We start from the raw sequence: 16,432 nt of genomic DNA on the forward strand, positions 1-16,432 counted from the left end.
TTTCACGAACTGGGAATGTAAGTGTTGTTTTGAAGATAAAGGTCATCACCCAAAAAACTCGCGTGACTTCCCCCCATCAGTAATTAATGTTGAAGATTGACAGATGCCTCCTTATTTTGTGAGACAGTTGGTGGGGTGTTTATTTAGAGAAATCGGTTTGGGTAAATCCGTTAGTAAGAATTAACCTAAGTATTTGGTTTCAGAATAGGCACCTTTCTACTCAATTAAATTACAGCACCTTCAAAAATAGTGTTACAAACATCTGAAGGCCTATCTCCTACTTTATCTACTTTATCTACTTTATCTATTTCCCCAAATTATTTCAAGCTCCTGACAAATGTATTATTATCTGTGGATTAACAAAACAAAAAAATATATATATTTAATGTTTTTTTATTAAAAAAAAGAATTCAAAGCTCACAAATGCTGTATAACAGCAAAATAAGCAAACATTTTACATATGAAGAAATGGAGTATACAGTGTAAAGAAAGAATACGGATTCCACAGCCATATGCATAACATACAGAGGATGTATACAGATACTGTACATAGGTAATTTATATAAACGCATGGTGTACTTCAAAACAGCCGTGATAATGTGCAGAACCTTTTAAGTCTTGCAAACTGTAGTCTAATGCCTGTGGCCAGCATACAGGCTTGGGCAAGACAAGGCCTACATCATTGTCACATTGCAGAAAAGATAATCAATTCATCCGTTGCCAAAAAATATATATATCTATGGCCAGGGTCTCCACACAAATGTTTGGCTATGCTCTGGCTCTATATGAAAACCGGCTGGATTTTCAGGACTGGGAGAAAGCCAGCCAGGTGAGTTAGCCATCTCAGGACTACTTAAGGTTGAAGTAGAGAATGGGCTCAGATCATCGCCGGAATGAGAAAAGTCTATGGTCATATTGTGTTGACTCTCTTTGGAGGCCAAACCGTCGTCTGATTTATCAACCACATTAGAGAGGAAGACTTGCTTGGGGAATCGTAGCTGCTGTTGAAGGTGGGTTTGCAGTCCATCTAGGAAACGGTTCCTGGCATCAGGGTTGATGTCATTGATGAAGTCTTCTGTACGGTCTAAACAGTCTCTGAACCCGGACAGGTAGAGTTTCTCTGCGGGTGATACCCATCGTTCAGGATCTAGGTACAAAAGATGAAAATTAACAATATAGAATACATAACCTACATATGAGCAGGAACATTTACATAATGTAGGACTCAAATCATCATGATATAACAGCCTCATCGACCGGTGAGTCAAAGAGGGAAACCACACATTTGGGTTGAAGGTACATTTAGTTTCATTCATTCCGAGAGGGGAGTATTGCTCACTTTACCAGGAAAAGAAGTCCCACTCATTCATTCAGATATGACAGTGCTACGACTCAAAGGGTGACACATGAGCTTACTTAAACAGGACGTGTAGTATTTCTAAACTGGAACACAACTTTTTGTAAGGCTGTTCCATGTCGGAATTCTATTACCTACCTTGTGAGATAAAAAGCCGATTTCTTAGAACAGAAAAAAATGGTGACAGCAAACCTAAAATATCAAAATCTTCTAATCAAACATAAACAAATCAAGCAAAACATCACATGATTTATTAATGTGTCAATGGTTTTGTTGTGATGTGATTGACTTGAACATTGGTCACACTTATTTATTTTTTTACTTTAACCAGAGAAAGAGTCATACTTTTATCCAAAATGACTTGTGAATTTTGATTACGGTAATTGCTAAATGATCTTGACACTTTAAATTGTTTTTTTTTTAAATTAAGGACAACATTCAACCTATTACGAGCCTGCGGTCGAAGTATTGGTGGCACAATTTGAACTGGATTGAGGAACACCCCTGTGGTTTGGAACACTGGTTGAACACCACTGGACTAGAAATATGGTTAATATTGAACAGGTCTGCTAAATGGTGGTTTGACTTTGTGCGGCTTATGGAAAATAATGGGGGTTATTCATTTATTGAGAAATTGTGGGACGTTGACAACTAAATTGTACTAATTCCATTTAGTTAGAGATTATAGCCGAAAATCTGTAGTTCAGGATATGAGGATTTTAAACCCTCTTAGGGGTACCTGATCAATGGAAGCCTGGGGTGCTTTGGGGTTATAAGACAAATATTTCTAAATGGACAAACACAGTATATTTGCTGTAACAAAATTTGATTCACTTTTAGAACTTTACACTGTTAGTAAACACAAAAAAATACATGCGCTGTTAATGGTGTCGGTGTTTATACCGTGCGTCTTCATACGCGTCACGTTTCCAATGTAAATCACAGCCAATTCCAAAATTTCAGCCTTCTCCATTTTAGGATTGCGAAGTTTCTGTGCAAACAGTAAACAAACACAAACACATATCAAAAATAACAGAGACAAAAATATCAGTGCATTTAGTCTTTCACTTCATCAATACTGTAGCATATACCAAGGCAGCAAATGTGCACTGCACAATGTAACAACGTGCACTAAGTAGGGTAATGCACACAGCATGGGCTGCCACCAGAAATTATGGGGCCCCTAACGCAGCTCAAGGTCTGGGGCCCGCTCACATGGCCCACCCCCAAGTCAGCCCACATGACCCGTCCCCAAATCCAAACACAGGGCCCACCTTGAGTCCACCCACAAGGATGAAGTGTGTGTGTGTACTGAATTTGGTTGTGTATATAGTGGCTGTAGAATGTGTGTAGTGGATGTAAAGTGGATACAGTGTTTATAGTGGATTCAGATTGTATGTTTGTGTAGTGGATAGATGGATGATATTGTGGATGATTTGTGTGTATAGTGATTGCAGAGTATGTGTTTGTGTAGTGGATGATGTGTTTATAGTGGAGGATGTGTGTGTGTGTGTTTGTGTAGTGAATGCTGTGTGTGTGTTTGTGTAGTGATTGCTGTGTGTCTGTGTAGTGGATGATGTGGGTGTTTGTGTAGTGAATGCTGTGTGTGTGTGTTTGTGTAGTGGATGAAGTGTGTGTGTGTATAGTGGATGATGTGTGTATAGTGGAGGATGTGCGTGCGTGTGTGTGTTTGGTTTGTGTAGTGGATGATGTGTGTGTGTTTATGTGGTGTATGATGTGTGTGGTTGTATAGTGGCTGCATTTTGTCTGTTTGATAATGGATGTGTGACAAATGCTGCTTGGGGGTATTTGTTTTGCTGTTGAATTTTTATATACCTTTTTAAATGTATTTCCCTCTCCCTGCCCCTCACCTGTAGCCAGGGAGGGAGGACACAGGATTCCCAGGTGGTCTGGTAGCTCAGCAGACTCCATCTTCCCCCTCCTGCTGCCACTGCTCTATTTGTGTAGCAAGCCCAGCATGCATTGCGTGCCGCGGAACGTTGTCACGGCAACCCGCGGCAACGCTTTACAGCCGTGGCTCGTGAGAGTGCTGCAGGGGAACATCAGTGTGTCCTGGGCCCTGCTTGGAAGCCAGCAGGGCCCGCAGAGGCATATATATAGCGGTACTCGCTATATATATGCACATAGAAGAGCCAGGGGCCCGGGCACGCATTGGATTACATGTGCAGTCCGGGCCCCCCAGGACCACCGGGCCCATGACAACCGTCATGGTTGTCACCCCCTGATGGCGGCCCTGCCCTACGCAGTGCACTTTGTTACATTTTGCAGTGCTGTGTGCATTACACTGCGCAGGGCACTTTGTTACATTGTGCAGTGCTGTGTGTATTACCCTATGCAGTGCCGCCCAGGAGTGATGGGAGTGAGCGGAGGATCTTTTTGTATTTGTATTCACTTTTTGTATCACACAGCTTTGTTACAATGCAGCCGCCCATCCCATGTGTTCCCTTTTAAGGGTTAATAAGTATGTAGGGGTGTATATAAAAAATACCCCTCTCTGTCTCAGTGGAGATATCTTTGCCAGAAGCTCAAGGAAGCAAGGTGAAGGGTCAGTGTAGGAACCACTTAGGGGGGTCTGCCTTGATGTTGACAGGTGGGCATTCCCTCCAATGGCCATTGGAGTAACTAAATGACCTCCATTTGTCTAAATATACATAGAGATTAAGGAGAGAGCACAGGTAACTTTTTTTTCTTTGGTTTTTAACTATATAGTGGGGCTGATGGGTACTGTGGTCATTGCTGCCGCCCAGGAGTTATGTGAGTGATAACAAATATATATATAAAAATTCAACAGCAAAAAAAATACCCCCAAGCAGCATTTGTCACACATCCATTATCAAACAGACAAAATGCATCCACTACACAACCACACACATCATCCACCACATAAACACACAAACTGCATCCACTACACAAACACACTTACAGCATTCACTACACAAACACACATCATCCACTATACACACACAAACACACACTCTGCATTCACTATACACAAAAATCATCCACAATACACACACTCTCTATCCACTACACAAACATACAATCTGAATCCACTATAAACACTGTATCCACTTTACTCACACACTTTGCATCCACTACACACATTCTACAGCCACTATATACACAACCAAATTCAGTACACACACACTTCATCCTTGTGGGAGGACTCAAGATGGGCCCTGGGGGTGGGCCATGCGGGCGGGCCCCAGGGGCCCAGACCTTGAGCTGCGTCAGTGGCCCCATAATTTCTGGTGGCAGCCCTGGCGTAGGGTAATGCACACAGCACTGCACAATGTAACAAAGTGCACTGCATAGAGCACTGCACAGTGCACTGGCTGTTCCAGAGTTCCAGAGGATAGTTGAGGCAGCCAGGGCGACTGCATACTGTGACACACATGTTTGAATACCTGTCATTGGCTTTCTAGGTACGTAATAATAGCATGTACACACCAAAATGTGCTTGGAAACTTGGACAAGCAAAATGTGCTGTTCTTCATTGAAATTTATATATATTTTTTATGGTTATTATTGCTAATTATCAGCATGGGCCTATGCATTTACTAGGAAGCACAGACCCCAAAAGGCAATACATTGTTTAAACACACCTACCCCATCTTAAAGCCCAAGGACGGCTGAAAAAATTGTTAAAGTGGAGAATTATTCCCGTTTGGATATTGTGATCTAAAACTTAAAATTCCATTTGAATTAACTTTGAATTTAAGCAATTTACACGTTATTGAATAACCATGACAGGCGGCATAACAACGTTTATATCCTTTTTCCATGACGCTATAAGCTATAGTTTTGAAGGTTTAGTAAAAGTTAGTATTAGTGAGCTAAGTTCTTACTGTGCTAAACAGCTAAAACACTGTGCTAAAAAGCTAAAACACTGTGCTAAAAAGCTTCACTTTGAAAAATTAGAAAAATCCTTTTTTTTTTTTCTTTTTTTTTTTTATATTAATAGTGACATTGACACCAGAGTTTTCTTTAGTTAAACAATTCCTGGACAGTAGAAACAAAATTGATCAAATTAGAATAATTAACAAATAACATACCATATATTAAATAAGTCTTATACCGGGCGTTAGATAAATATCACTAGAATGTTTAGGAAGACAATATTAAACATACATAGTCTTTATAATTTAAACCCACGATTGACCATTATTGACCATTGCTTATTTATGTAATTAGGACTTAGATTGGATATTATACACCTTCAATATCTTTTTATACGTTTTGAAATACTGTTGTGCTAAATGTGCAATTGTTTATTGTTTGTAATAACTACATTGTTTGATCAGGAACATTTTGATGGGTGTTTTACCCCTTTTTACTTCCCTCTTCTGTTTTGTTTTCCTCTGTTTTGCTTCATTTAAAATGTTTGTAAATGAATATATTTAAAATCTTTCAAAAAAATGATTCGACTTGGGGAAAAAAAAGGCAAAAGAAAACTATCTAAGGTATTCAAAATAACAACCAATTCTACTCCACGTTTGTAAAACAGAAATCCGTGGAATTTTCAAATCTACCCTTTTGCGCTTAATAGAACACTCCAATCACCATAACCACTACAGCTGGTGCACTCCCATTGTAAGTAGTCAAACCATTCATAACAGCTTGACCTCTTACCTGGAGTTTACCAGGTGCAGCTTCCTGTCTCCACTGCCTTAGCCATAAATAAGAAAGCTTCCTATCTGAGCTAAGCCTCGGGTTAACACACACTCAGAGTTTGGGCTCACCTGGTTGGGAGTCATTACCGATACATTCCACAGAAACTCGAAGGCAGATTAACTTTCACTCTCGCTCTAAGTTCCTTTTAGTGTTAAGCCTCCGAAGTCCCCCTAACTCTAAAAACTCCTTAGAAGGCTATTCTATTCCTAACCTTACCTCGTTGGCATCCTTTTCAATATATAAAGGAAAAAATAGAATATCAATATACAGTGTGAAAAAATAAAAAAACTTCTATCATGCTTTATATACTTTCAACCCAGCATACTCCTAACAAAAACTAGTGAAAACATGATTAAACATATTATAGTGAAAAAAAAACACCTTAAATCTGCACTGTCACCGTGGGGGTCCCGTGGCGGAGGAGGGCAGGTTAAGATGAGTTTACTTACCTAGACCTGTCCCTTGCGGGTACCGTCATCTTGATCCAACGGGCTCCTCTTTGCCACCAACGTCACTGCTGTACTCTCGCGCATTTGAGAACATGGAACGCGTACATTTCACCAGATGGTCATTTAAAAAAAATGTCTAACACTTGACCCATTTCTACACACATGGTTTCCATTCTAAACATGTTCTGCAGGTAATCAGGGCAAGTCTTGTCTTCAGGACTTCCCAGTCCAGATAAATTGATTATACTATATTGTTTATTACTCACAAATCCACCCTGGAAATACTGCTAAATATAAGTGTATAAACCACAAAATGCCTTAGGTGATTGTCAGCTATGTTTTCTCTTATGTGATATGGTGTGTTTATAGTTATTATTATTATTATTTTATTATTTATATAGCGTCATCAGATTCCGTAGTCTGCATGTCATTTTAATTGTATGTTTTTTAACCTTTGGATTGTGAATTGCCTTACTTTAATTAATTTTCCTATTACTTTGAGTGGGTTTCAATGGGCAGCCCCCCCTTCCTGCACAAAGCGATACCTCTCAACATGACTTTATCCGGCGGCACTGACCTGATTTCCTGTGAGTTTCAGTAACAAGATCCTCATTTCTTCCAAGCAGTTGTTTATTCGATCCCTCCTCTGCTTCTCCACAACTGGTTTTAGGATCTGAGAATGTAAAGGATTCACGAAATGCTGAAAACATTCAACCATCTCACTACCAACAATATCTCGGACTCAGCCTGTTGGTGCAAATTAGGTTACTACGCTAGTGTAGCAGAAATAAAGAAATCTTTCTCTCTCCATTAGCCACCCACCACCAGAGGGCAGCGTTGATACGAATGTACCATTTAGGTTGGACTCTGGTCTATGCATGGTGAGCCAAAAGTATGTATACTATTGAATCAATGACATTTGTCACAACAGGTTATATGATACACATACACACTGACACACAACAAAGTGGTAGTTAGATTTCAGGCAATTCGATATCAGTGTGGCATTTGAAAGGAATAGTTAAATGTTGCAGCGTTGATAAAACACAGATGCAAATACCTATTTTTGGGCCACCAATAGAAAATGTGGGGTGGGCACTACCTTATAATTCTCGCTGGCTGTTGATCTGCCATTCTCTTTTTTCAATCACCTGTTACTTATGTTGGCCCTATTGTTGCCATTTTTGCAATGTTTTCTGGGATGGCTATAGGTTTCACATGCTATTTAGGGGTCCAAGACTAGTGATCCCTATGTGTATTACAGTCACAAGGTTTCAGAGGAAGGCAATGATGGAAGGTAGCACCACACATGAACATAATGATTATTACATTGGAGTTTAGAGACACTCATCCATGCCACACAACATTGTGAGTTGTATCACGTATTACTTTGGAGCTCTGGAGTTTCCTAATTTGCATTGCTAATGTGTTTTTTTTGTTTATTTTTTGAGTTGCGAACTACAACTTTGAGATACACGATGACCTCCTCAGCAATAACATTTACAGTTATGTGTGGCGCTTTGGGCGAGTCCCAATAATGTGCAATGTGTTTGAGTGTCCCACAGAGCTTCGTAGAATAATGAAATGTACAGCAATTTGCCCAGAATTGTATAACAGAGCTCCACAGCTATAACACAGAGATTTCTAATTTGATGTCACTATCACAGAGTCACACTGGAATAAACTTCGCAATTGCTGGTGTCTTTAATTTGGAGTCTCCATAAGAGGGACAACTGACCGCAAAGGTAGGACAGAGCCATGTAAGGGTATGGTGATTGTGTTTGGAGATTGTTTGTAGCTTCGGATGTGTGTAGATGAGGCTGTTTGTTAGTGGCGTAGTGTGTGCTACTGTAAGTAGATCTGTTAGTTTTGTGTTTGTTGTTGTTTATGTGTCTACGGGCTGTAGAGGGCGTTGAGACTGTGTGTAAAGGGGTTGCGGTTTGTGTGTATAGGGAATGTAGCATGTGTGCAAGGGATGCAGTGTGTGTAGTGTGTGATGAGGATGTGCTGGTGATACAATGTGTGTGTGTATATATATACACACACATCTAATTACCCCTTCCTCTTTTTACCTTCATGCAGTGAGGGTGGTCATGCTGTTCCCTGGTGGTTGAGTATGTAGAGCCGCTGCCGAACGCAGGCCTGGTATATGTCTCTAGCGAACTGATCTTTTATCTCCAAACTTGACCGTAAAGGCACCCATAGGCATGGACCACCTTATGTTTGTGCCAGCCCTGATGGAAGGGACCTCTTTTTGAAACTACCAAGATAAAACTTTTCATGTGCATCCCAAGGGTACGAAACGTTTCGAGAAAAATATGGTCAAGGTGGCAATTTCAGTTTCCCACAAGTGCACTATATGTCTGTTCTCTGTGGCTGTAGAAAACGGTCACGTTACAGAGCTTTTACTCTTTGATCAACTAGTTAATCCAAACCCTTATGCTTCGTACTTTACTTCGTCCCACTTGAAAACATAGTGCAGTTAAAGAGGAACTGTCATTTCCCTGGACTTAGATAAAGCATTTCAAACTACATATAACTTGTGTTAAACAGTTTTTCATCAGATGACCTGTTTTCTTTTAGATTTATTGAGATTTTAACCAACTACGTAATTTTCCAGTTCAGACATGCAATGCCAGGGCAAGCTTTGCTGATGAAGAAGAGAAACATTTTTTTAAATTGACACTCCCTAATGAGCGCAGGACTTAAGACTTTGGGGTTAAATTGTTTATTAAGTCAGTTTACACCATAACTACTTCTCTATTGTGATTAACTTGTTACGCTGCCAATCAGTGAACCCCCATTCACGAATCTGTTTTGAAAAGAAAAGCACCCTTTCAAGCCAGTTTTGTAAATGGGGAGTCACTGACTAGTTGAGAGCATCAGCTGACCCCTCTCCGCCAATCAGCGTAATGCCGCGCTTCCAGAAATTGACATTTCTAAGCTGGATGCTGCCGGGCCGGGGAGGGGGAGTTGAGATCAGCACTGGAGGCAACTTTGGGGTTAAACATTAAACAGTTTAACCCCCTTGAAGTAAGAGTGCTTCTGGGGCCTCCTAGCGCCTTAACAACTTAATTTAGTTTAAGTTGTTATGGTGCCTGGAGTGTTCCTTTAAACTGTTAAACTGGATAAAACTGTTACTTTACCTCTCTTCCTCCCATCCGTGACAGAGACGCACATTGAATATTAGTTTATTAGCACATGTAGTCCTAGTGCTCTCTACCCTTGGTCCCAATGAGTTTCCCCAGCAACATTAGGTGCCAGACAGTTAATAGTTAATGTGCTGCCAGTCATCCAGAGATTTCAAGTTGGGTCACTTTTACGTAAGCCTAGGACGCAATGTTGAAATAAAGGAAGCAGGTGTTGAGATGTGATGTGCCACATCCTGTTTGATAGGTAGCACACCAAGTGAGAGAAATGTGAAGGTTAATTATTAAATGGATTGTATACAGTGTACTTAACAATTGAGCCACTAGGGGGAGCAAGCGGACCTTCAGATACAGGTCCCACCATGGACTGTCTTCTACATAGATAATTCCCTGAGTATTACAGTCAAATAGAGGAGTAGTAGAACATATAAGTATGGTGAACAGTGACACTAGATGGCCATATTAAAGGGACACTCCAGGCACCCAGACCACTTCTGCCCATTGGAGTGGTCTGGGTGCCAACTCCCACTACCCTTAACCCTGCAAGTGTAATTATAGCAGTTTTTGTAAACTGCTATAATTACCGTGCAGGGTTAACTTCTCCTCTAGTGGCTGTCAGACAGCCACTAGAGGGACTTCCGTGTTCTTAGAACACGAAAAGTGTTTTAAGCGACGCTGGACGTCCTCACGTTATGTGATGACCTCCAGCGTCACCAAAATCCCCATAGGAAAGCATTGAATAATGGCCGCGCATGCGCATTAGGTCTCCCCCGCCGGCTGACGTCCCAGCTGACGAGGGACATCGGCGCTGGACTCCGGTAAGGCACTGAATGGGTCTTAACCCCTTCAGCAACTTGGGATTGGGGGAGGGAGCTAGAGGAGGACTAATATGTTTTCCTGGCACTGGAGAGTCCATTTAAGCATTGTTTTTATATATATTGATTTGGACTGAGCAGGGCATAGGCTATTAAAAGTAATTCCGTAAGGTGGGCCTTCAAGGTAGGGTTGCCATATCCAGCGTGTTTTCCTGGATAATTTTATCATGCTGATTGACAGCACATTGAAATGTTGCCCTGTGTTATGGATAATGTATATGCTGTAGTGCTCCTGATTGATTTATCACCCGATTTACTACCTGCGGCATTTTACTTCTACATACCGCAGGACAGCCCTTTCTGTATGTTGCCCACCAATCTGTATAAATGGTGGATATGGAGCCTACTTAAAGGGATTGTCTATGTAAGACAGTAATAACATATAAATAATGTATTCAAAATAATGCAAAAAAGAAAATGTTTAAACAAATAAAAAAGATGCTTACCTTGAAAGATCCCAGAATGCACTACTCAGTGTGTCCAGTCTGAGAACCTCCAATTGAGATCTGTTCTAAGAGGCCTGGGCTCATATCATGAATTCCTATCTATAAGAGGTTTAAGGGATATGTAGTTTATCCTTCCCACCCAGCCTCCCCAGTTTTTTTTACAGTTTACTGCCTCTATGGCTTAGTCACAGAATAGAGAGTTGGCTCAGGAAATTTTAAGCACCTTTGATTTTGCAGGAATGCCAGTGGTTATGTGCGGAGACTGACCATTTTATTTTGCAAGTCAGATATCACAACTCACTGTTTAATGAATAAACCACTAAATCTAACCGTGCCAGGTAGCTGTTTCTTTACCTGTGAGCTGCAGATGAGACGTAAAGCTACTTCATTACCAGTGTAATTACAGAGGGGACTGATGGCATTTAACCCCTTAAGGACCAAACTTCTGGAATAAAAGGGAATCATGACATGTCACAGATGTCATGTGTCCTTAAGGGGTTAAAGTGATTCTATAGTGTTAGGAATTCAAATCTGGTTCCCCCCTTCCCACAAGGGTTAAAAAACATTTATTTACTTACCCGGTTCCAGCATTGATATCCCTCAGCGTTGGGTCAGTGCTCTGCCTCATCCATTGTCAACTGATGGGGGGCTCCTAATGCGCATGCGTGTCGAGCTCTGCGAGCGCATTATGCCCTCCCCACAGGAAACAAAACATTGCCTCTATGCTTTCCTATGGGGATTTCAATGGCACTGAATGTTAGGCAACCTAAAGTCTGGGAAACTCCCGGAGGCGCCTCCACCAGACAGCCACTAGAGGCAGTCTAGTACTGCATTATGAACATTGCAGTTTCTCGAAAACAGCAATGATTTACATCATTGCAGGACTAAATGGGACTGGGAATCTGCACCCAGACCACTTCAATGACCATTTCAAAGCGCCTTTAGTGTCCCTTTTAATCTGAACTCAAGTAATTGTTCAGTAAACATTTGATAGGGAGGGTGGGGACCTCTGATGAAGTAACTCTGAGAGTCGGACGGAGTACCATGCATTGTGAATACTGGAGATTGGCTAACAGAAATCGCGGCGGTGAGACGCTCTAGTACACACACACCGGTCACGGATACACAGGACTGTACTTTTTCCAACCTTAACATCAAGCAAAAGGAGAGGAAAGCCGGAACAACGTTACTGTAGGCACTGCGCTCCTGGATTTACTGTCCGGGCTAACGTGAGCATTTTTTAACCCTTATTTAACAAAGTATAGTCTTTTTACAGAAAACACTATAGTATACTGTTTCTTGCTTTTCAGATACAGCATTACTTACATTGCACACAGCAGAAATATAACATTTGTATCACGTGTAGTTTATTGGAGGTTTGGGCTGGCTGTTAAAGTAACAACTTCCCATTCACAAAACAGCTTCAGATAAACACGTACAGTTTCCGAATGGGGAGATACTGATAGGCTGGGAATGTCAGCTGATTGTCTCAGCCTATCAACAGAGCCCAGACTGAGGCTTCCTATTTCAATCCTCGGACTCAAACAGATGTGTTCAGCGTGGGACAGAATACTTTGGGATTTAACCATTTGTTAATGGTTTAACCCCTAAAGGTAAGTAAACTTCAGGGACCTGCTGACACCATAACAACTTCATTCAGATTATGTTGTTATGGTGTCTGGAGTCTTCCATTTATTGGAGCACCCACCCCTGGCAGCACGTCATTCTTACTTCATACTTGTATTTCTGACACTAAAGTGCCGGATTGTTGCATTAGGTCCCTGGCCCCCTCTCTCTGGATGATGTTTTTACTTACCTTTTCTCCAAAGACGTGACGGTCTTGCCACGGCTGGCCCCTTATGGCCCCCACAGGAAAGCATTGATAGGCTATTGCGCATGCACTTCAAAATACAGCGCTGCGCCAATTAGCATCTCCCTGTAGAGATACATTGAAACAATGCACCTCTATGGGGATTAATCAGAGCTTCCATGCAGAGCGTGGAGATGCTGAATGTCAGTACTGCACACTGTGCAGCACTGACACAGAAAGCACCTCTAGTGGCCATCTGAGTGACAGCTATTAGAGGTGTTACTGGGCAGCAATGTAAACACTGCCTTTTCTGAAAGGGCAATATGTACAGTGCTAAGACTGTAGGGACATGCTATAGACACCAGAGCCATAACATTAAGTTTAGCGGTTCTGGTGACTATAGTGAGCCTTTGAGATATAAATGAAGATTAAAATACTTCCTCGCTTGTATTTCTGGCATTTTAAAAAGCCCAGAGCTGTGTGTAAATGTTCATGTTCTATAAGCAGCACTTGTAAAACCCATGGGCACTCAGTTCCCCTGCAAATATTGCAAGGGAACACAGTTCCCATTGTAAAATAAAAAACCTGGATTAAAGATTGCATACAGAATACAATGAGGCGTGAAGGACAGGGGAGGGTAGAATTACGGAAAGTGGAGAGTGAGAGAATGCAGAGTAACACAAGACAGAGACAGAGGGAAAGAGAAAGGGGTTGAAAAGAAGAGGGTATGTAGATAAAAAGAAAACGGTGGGTTTAGAATTTAAAAAAAAAACACATCATGATGGGGGTACGACCGAGTGAATAAAGGGTGACAGAGACCGAAGAGAGAGTCAAGAGATAAGAGGAGAGTGAGCGAGATGAGAGAGTTTGAAAGAGACAGAGAGAGTGGATGTAAAGTAAGACACACGGGGTGGGCTAGAGAAATGAAGAATAGGTCGAGTAAAAGAGATGGAAAGGAAACTGGTATCGAAAGTGAACTCTAATAGGGATTATCAGGGTTTATGCACTAAAGTGAGAATTCACAAAAAAAAACAGATTGATTTATATTATTATTTTTGGAGTGGTTTTTTTTTGTGTGTATATTTATGCCATTTTTGTACCATAATTTTAAACTTTGTTCATCTTCTGTCACTTCTATTTCACTTTCCTTTTTAGAACTTGTTTCTTGGAACACAATAAAATCAATACACAGCAAAGAAATGGGAGTAAAAATACTGAGTAAGAGAGGGGGTGCCCATAAGGGAGATCAACAGATCTGGGAGTTGTAGTTCTACATCTGAGCAGCCGTGAAACAGTAGGCCTGCGTACTGAAGCATTTATTTGCTAAACAAACTGAAAACTGAATAGCTCGGCTTTTTAACATTTGTGATTTAGTATATATGACCTATAGATCCTGAGTATATATGGATTAGGGAAGCCAGAAAGCAGACAGTCAGTGTGGATACAGAGAAAAGAGTCCAAATAGAGAGTTAGAATGCGGGTAAAGAGAGAGAACTGGAGGAATAGGAGAGTTGAAAGAATGAGATAAGTAAATGATCAAAGGAATGAGAGAGAGAAGAATGTACAGAATAAAGGAGATCGATAAACGCAATAAGGCCTCCATTTAATATTTCTGGATAAGCCTTTTCAAACAATGTAATATTTCTAAACATTAAAAAAATATGTTTTCAAAATATTTAAATATAAAAATATATTTATATATAAAAAAAATATTAATACATACATTTACATATAAAATTAGAAAATATAATGTTTTTCAATAGACTGAGTAAAGAGACAGACGTAGAAGCAACTGGGTAAAGAGACAGACGTGGTACAGACTGAGTAAAGAGACAGACGTGGTACAGACTGAGTAAAGAGACAGACGTAGAACCAACTGGGTAAAGAGACAGACGTGGTACAGACTGAGTAAAGAGACAGACGTGGTACAGACTGAGTAAAGAGACAGACGTGGTACAGACTGAGTAAAGAGACAGACATGGTACAGACTGGGTAAAGAGACAGACGTGGTACAGACTGGGTAAAGAGACAGACGTGGTACAGACTGGGTAAAGAGACAGACGTGGTACAGACTGGGTAAAGAGACAGACGTGGTACAGACTGGGTAAAGAGACAGACGTGGTACAGACTGGGTAAAGAGACAGACGTGGTACAGACTGGGTAAAGAGACAGACGTAGTACAGACTGGGTAAAGAGAGACGTAGTACAGACTGGGTAAAGAGAGACGTAGTACAGACTGGGTAAAGAGACAGACGTGGTAAAGAGACAGACATGGTAGAGACTGGGTAAAGAGAGACGTAGTACAGACTGGGTAAAGAGAGACGTAGTACAGACTGGGTAAAGAGAGACGTAGTACAGACTGGGTAAAGAGACAGACGTAGTACAGACTGGGTAAAGAGACAGACGTGGTACAGACTGGGTAAAGAGACAGACGTGGTACAGACTGGGTAAAGAGACAGACGAGGTACAGACTGAGTAAAGAGACAGACGTGGTACAGACTGAGTAAAGAGACAGACGTGGTACAGACTGAGTAAAGAGACAGACGTGGTACAGACTGGGTAAAGAGACAGACGTGGTACAGACTGGGTAAAGAGACAGACGTGGTACAGACTTGGTTAAGAGACAGACGTGGTACAGACTGGGTAAAGAGACAGACGTGGTACAGACTGGGTAAAGAGACAGACGAGGTACAGACTGAGTAAAGAGACAGACGAGGTACAGACTGAGTAAAGAGACAGACGAGGTACAGACTGAGTAAAGAGACAGACGAGGTACAGACTGAGTAAAGAGACAGACGAGGTACAGACTGAGTAAAGAGACAGACGAGGTACAGACTGAGTAAAGAGACAGACGTGGTACAGACTGGGTAAAGAGACAGACGTGGTACAGACTGGGTAAAGAGACAGACGTGGTACAGACTGGGTAAAGAGACAGACGTGGTACAGACTGGGTAAAGAGAGACAGTACAGACTGAGTAAAGAGACAGACATAGTACAGACTGAGTAAAGAGACAGACATAGCACAGACACAGACTGAGTAAAGAGACAGACATAGTACAGACACAGACACAGACTGAGTAAAGAGACAGACATAGTACAGACACAGACACAGACTGAGTAAAGAGACAGACATAGTACAGACACAGAAGGGGAAACAAATTGAGTGACAGAGCGTAAAAGAGAAGGGGTGAACAAATTAGCTAAAGACACAGACAGGACTATTTACTAAGGTGAGAATTCAGACTGAGTTTCAAGCTTCAGACCAAAGTAGGTGAACCTGAAGCATAGCTGACTTAGAGAATTTATCCCATATAATGATTCTGGCCTTAAATGTTAGTAAATAAACCAGAGAGGGGTTTACAAAGTAAAAAAAGGCGATGGATGGGGGGGAATGAATAAGCGATGGGAACAGAGAGAAGGGAGTGCATGAGATAATGAAACAGAAAAATGGTAGAGAAAGAATTTTCATATTGTATAACATTGTATCAGGAATTAAATCTTCTAATTGCACAGTATTAATATTTATTAACAATAATATCCGGTCTGGGAAAATGATCTAACTGAGATCTAAAAAACTATTTCCTGTTTTATCCTAAAATGTGCAATTCGGGTTTCAATGATCTGATGCTCAGATAGACAATTTCGGCAGAT

At 41.1% G+C, this 16,432-nt stretch overlaps 1 protein-coding gene across 1 annotated transcript; it reads right to left on the bottom strand.

Moving 5' to 3' along the window:
- Positions 1-453: 453 nt before the first annotated feature.
- On the bottom strand, positions 454-12,847 carry LOC134601510 (transcription factor HES-7-like). Its single transcript, XM_063446017.1, has 4 exons — positions 12,788-12,847; positions 7,079-7,174; positions 2,261-2,348; positions 454-1,147 (listed from the first exon to the last, which is right to left on the bottom strand). Exons 2-4 carry the CDS (start codon positions 7,112-7,114, stop codon positions 738-740), a joined length of 534 nt encoding a protein of 177 aa, XP_063302087.1. The 5' UTR covers positions 7,115-7,174; positions 12,788-12,847; the 3' UTR covers positions 454-737.
- Positions 12,848-16,432: the final 3,585 nt, after the last annotated feature.

Source organism: Pelobates fuscus, chromosome 3 (assembly GCF_036172605.1).
Source record: "Pelobates fuscus isolate aPelFus1 chromosome 3, aPelFus1.pri, whole genome shotgun sequence".
Classification (NCBI taxonomy): Eukaryota; Metazoa; Chordata; class Amphibia; order Anura; family Pelobatidae; genus Pelobates; species Pelobates fuscus.